Source organism: Engraulis encrasicolus, chromosome 21 (assembly GCF_034702125.1).
Source record: "Engraulis encrasicolus isolate BLACKSEA-1 chromosome 21, IST_EnEncr_1.0, whole genome shotgun sequence".
In the NCBI taxonomy this organism is placed as follows: Eukaryota; Metazoa; Chordata; class Actinopteri; order Clupeiformes; family Engraulidae; genus Engraulis; species Engraulis encrasicolus.
The window spans coordinates 46,117,857-46,122,856 of NC_085877.1; the positions used below are offsets into that span (position 1 = coordinate 46,117,857).

At 42.6% G+C, this 5,000-nt stretch overlaps 1 protein-coding gene across 1 annotated transcript in view; it reads left to right on the plus strand.

Moving 5' to 3' along the window:
* The first annotated feature begins 878 nt into the window (after nt 1-878).
* Nucleotides 879-5,000, plus strand: part of LOC134437446 (adhesion G protein-coupled receptor L3-like) — a 44,156-nt gene continuing 40,034 nt past the window's right edge. Inside the window, exon 1 of the mRNA XM_063186936.1 lies at nt 879-943. Coding sequence (XP_063043006.1) covers nt 881-943 — 63 coding nt within the window. The 5' untranslated portion in view covers nt 879-880. The remainder of the gene's footprint in view (nt 944-5,000) is intronic.

The following is a 5,000-nucleotide window of genomic DNA, read 5'->3' on the forward strand; positions in this document are numbered from 1 at the left end:
CATTCTGCTTATGAATGTCAGCAGGGCTGTCATTAATGAAAGCATAAGCAAAATGTTAGCTTCATTTGTTTGAAAAGTGCTATATTTGCAGCCAAAATTCATGAAGATATTTGTTAGTGTGAAAACCAATATACCTCAGCTGATATGTTTGTTTTTTCAGGTGCCAATTGAGCAAGGCACCCACTGGGAAAATGTAGTTCCTGTGTCAGTATGAGAGACACTTTTTCTGCACGTGTGTATGTGTGTGTGTATGTCTGTCAACTTGTGACATTTTATATTATAATTTTTTTTAAATTGATTGGCAGCACTGTATTTTATAGGCTATCATATCATACACAATGGGCTTGAGATCGAGACAATATAGAAAATAAGACTGTATGCCTACATAACTAAGCTTAATCCTAATAATAAACAAAATGGCTATCTAGCCTATAACAACCCCAGTAGGCTATCTGTAGCCTAGATCAATACATTTGGGTTTTCGTCGGGTATGCCACCCCAAGATTTTGCCTAGCTCCAGCTAGCCACCCACAGGATTTATTTCTGCTGGCGCCACTGATACACCAATGCATTTCACATGTCTAATGCTACAGGCTAACACCTATACACCAATACATTTCACATGTCTAATGCTACATGCTAACACCTATGCACCAATACATTTCACATGTCTAATGCTACAGGCTAACACCACACCTATACACCAATACATTTCACATGTCTAATGCTACATGGTAACACCTATACACCAATACATTTCACATGTCTGATGCTACATGCTAACACCTATACACCAATACATTTCACATACCTAATGCTACATGCTAACACCTATATACCAATACATTTCACATGTCTAATGCTACATGCTAACACCTCCATGGGCTCTGGCAAGAGCACCGCGTCACGGGTGCCCAACCGCTACGCTCCAGGAAGCTCTCAGGTAAAGGGCCCTTACGTTGTTCCAATACATTTCACATGTCTAATGCTACAGGCTAACACCTATACACCAATACATTTCACATGTCTAATGCTACATGCTAACACCTATACACCAATGCATTTCACATGTCTAATGCTACATGCTGACACCTATACACCAATACATTTCACATGTCTAATGCTACATGCTAACACCTACATGCTGGCAAGAGCACCGCTTCGCGGGTGCCCAACCGCTACACTCCAGGAAGCTCTCAGGTAAAGGGCCCTTACGTTGTTCCAATACATTTCACATGTCTAATGCTACATGCTAACACCTATACACCAATACATTTCACATGTCTAATGCTACATGCTAACACCTATACACCAATACATTTCACATGTCTAATGCTACATGCTAACACCTACATGCTGGCAAGAGCACCGCTTCGCGGGTGCCCAACCGCTACACTCCAGGAAGCTCTCAGGTAAAGGGCCCTTACGTTGTTCCCAGAGGCGATTCTAGGTCCAGGTGGGGCCCCAAGCGAAAATGCTAAAGAACGAACATTTGCACCAAAATCATCACTACTGTAGCAAGGTGTGGGCTGTTATTCACTATCTAGGGGCTTGGGGGCATCAAGCGGCTGCCTGCCTTGCCTGGTGGCAAGATGCGCCTCTGGTTGTTCCAATACATTTCACATATGATTTGACATCAAAAGCTAATTGTACGCCCTATAGTGGCCTCAACAGTAGGGCACTTGGTTGCTACTACGTCGGCGACCTGGGTTCGATTCATGCCGGGGTCATTTGCCGATCCTCCCCCATCTCTCTCTATTTACTCGTTTCCTGTCCCTCTCTCACTATCCTATCGAAAATAAAGGCACAAAAGCCTTAAAATTAGGGGTGGGCGGTATGGCCAAAAATGTATACCTCGGTATAATTTTAGCCACGGCATATATCACGGCATATATCACGGTATTGCACATTGTGTATAATATGAAAAAATTACGCGTTTTGTGGCTAAATGACCAAAAGACCACTTTTTGCATTTTATTTTTTAAAATGACTGGTCAGACGTTGTTTTATCTATGTGTGACTTTTTGTCATTCAAATCATTTGAAAACACATTTTTAAACTTTTACAGCCTTAAAAGTAAATTTACACTCCAGAATTGAAATGTTTTGGCATAACATACAATTGCAAACAATTGTAGCCTACATTACACATTTTGTATTGAGTAGTTTTTAATGAAATGCCTGTGCTGCTGTTATTCCTCTGCGAGTGTGCAGGACGCAATGCCCTATTGCGGTAGACGGTATGACACAAAATCTCTATCATTGATGAAAAAATACCGCACACGATATTATACCGCGGTTACCGCCCACCCCTACTTAAAATGTCATAGAAATTTGGGGCCCCGCAGATGCGTAGGGTTAGTTTTGTTCTGAAGCATATCTCAAGATAATGAAGCGATTATCAAACCATTGAACTTCACTCACACGTCTAATGCAACACCTCCATGGGCTGTGGGTGCCCAACCGCTACGCTCCAGGAAGCTCACGGGGGGGGAGGGGGGCGGGTGCGCTACGTCCTGCCATTATGTTGTTACAATACGTACAATACACATATGATTTCACATTGTAAAGAACATTGTAAATGGACTGCATTTATATAGCACCTTTCCACTCCTTCGAGTACTCGAAGCGCTTTCCATTGAATGCCTCACATTCACCCATTCACACTCGCGTTCACACACCGGTGGTAGTGGCTGATCACACAGGTTAAACCACCCTGCCACCAGGAGCAACTTGGGGTGAAGTATCTTGCTCAAAGACCATGCACAGGGTACATTAGTCATGGAGGAGGACTAGGCAGAGCACTGGTTAATTAATTACTCCCCCCACCAATTTGGCGTGTCAGGAGTCGAACCGGCAATCTTTGGGCTACAAGTCTGACGCCCTAACCGCTTACCCATGACTGCCCTACTACTGTAGGCCTACTTTCTGAGCTCCCAAAAAATCGTGAACTCCTCCCACTTTGTCGGGAAGCAAATAACCATTATCAAAACAAAGGGAGGCTTGTCAAGCATGAGGTTTGGGAAATGATAATTGTTATGCTCTTGGTCAGACCAAATCTCAAATAGATTTGAAAGTCGATGATAATCAGGTTGTAGCATATGCCCATGCTGTATGAAGAACAGGAACAGAAGTTGTTTGGTCACACTCTCACTCCTCATTCAACACCTCCACTCCTCTATTGATATGTATTGATTTCCTGCATGTCAATGGACATGTTGCTGTGTGGTGTAGAACACCTCTATCCCTCTGGGCTCAGCTGCTGACAAAAGTCATCTGAAAGGGCCCCCTCACCCAATAACATGCCATGTAATAAGTACCCAATTCTGGGCCCCCTTTCTCCCTGAGCCCGGGGCAACTGAGCCATTTGTCCCCACCCTCTGTTGACTTCCCTGCTCTGGGTCACAGCTAAAGGGCGGCTTTCTGGCCCTGATCTCACACACTTGTAGAGATTATACACACTTCTCATGCAATGTCTGGCCTCCTTCTCCATTGATCGTCATAGTCAATGTACACGCCTCGCCTCGGTGTACAGGCCTGATCGATCAGAAGTTCAGACACTTCTGGGGGCCATTTCTCAAAAGAGAAGTTGTTAGCCTTTTAGCAACTTTGGTAGTTGCCAATGGGAAAATGGATTGGATACAACAAAGTGGCTAATGTAGTCATCAACTATGGTTTTGAGAAATGCACCCCTGCTGTGCTGTGTATACTCAGTTACATGCATTGCACAAGTTAGTGCTCTTTCTCTTCAGAGGTCAGAACAGAAGATTTCATACGTGAAACCCTCTTAGTGCATTTGAGTTTATTAGAAAATGGGCTTTGCTTCTAAATTTAGTAAACTTCAAAATTCAATCTAACAAATCTAATTTTTGTTGGGGCTGTTGATTTTCTGTACATTATAATGACATTTTATTGGCTTCCTGGTTGTGATTAATTGGTGAAAATGCTATTAAAATTGAAGTTGTACAGATTTTTGTAATTTATTTTAATGAGTTTAGCTTAGCAGTAACACTTTATTTTAGGGATACATCTACTAGCACTAATACATACAATGTTAATACCTGCATAAGTAACTTGTAAGGCATGTACTAAGCAAATGCTAAGGCCTACTAGGTCCTTACTAAGGTTAAATTGGTAATAAATCCCTTATTGTGCATGAACAAGTCATTTGCAAATACATGCCTAACAAATGTTTGATTTTGCTTTGTACATGCCTTACAAGTTACTTATACAGGCACATTGTATGTGTTAGTGCTTATAGATGTATCCCTAAAATAAAGTGTTACCAGTTTTGCATCTGAACTCTTCAACTTTATCTACGGTAGAGGCTTGCCAATAGGCCTGCATATTACACTAAATAGTCTAATGCCCTGTCCCCCACAATGCAGTGCGTACATTCAGGGCCGGATTAAGGCACAGGCTAGATATGGCTGCAGCCTAGGGGCCCCCAACTGCCAGGGGGCCCCTGATTGCCCAAAAGTGAAAATAAAATGCAGAATTGTGACAAAATGCAATATTAGAAAATGCATCCATTGTGTTGAGTACAGTTGGTAGACATCTTATTCTGAATTTTTAGCTCCCAATTATGACACATACATTTTTTTTTTGCGATATTTGCCTTCTGGGGGGCAACCACAGCAACCTGTAGCCTAAGGCCCCCAGACCATCATAATCCGGCCCTGCGTACATCATGTGACCATGTACACAGCTAAAGGAGAAGATTGTGCACATCCCAGGAAAAGGTGCAGGACAAAGGCTGACTGTAGTTTTCACAGTGAGAAGTCCGCACAATTAAAAAACCTTTTATTATTTCATGGCTGGAAAACTACCATTTCATTTCGTATTTATGGTCTGGCATTTGTTTGCTCTGATGCGATTGCAGGAAGCAGGAAGTTTGCACTCAGTAATGGTTTGAAATTATTGAACACCTCTCACCCAATCGCCGGCAGTTACTCAACAACAACTTAGCGCAGACCAGTGGCTCTGGCGCAGATGTGTACG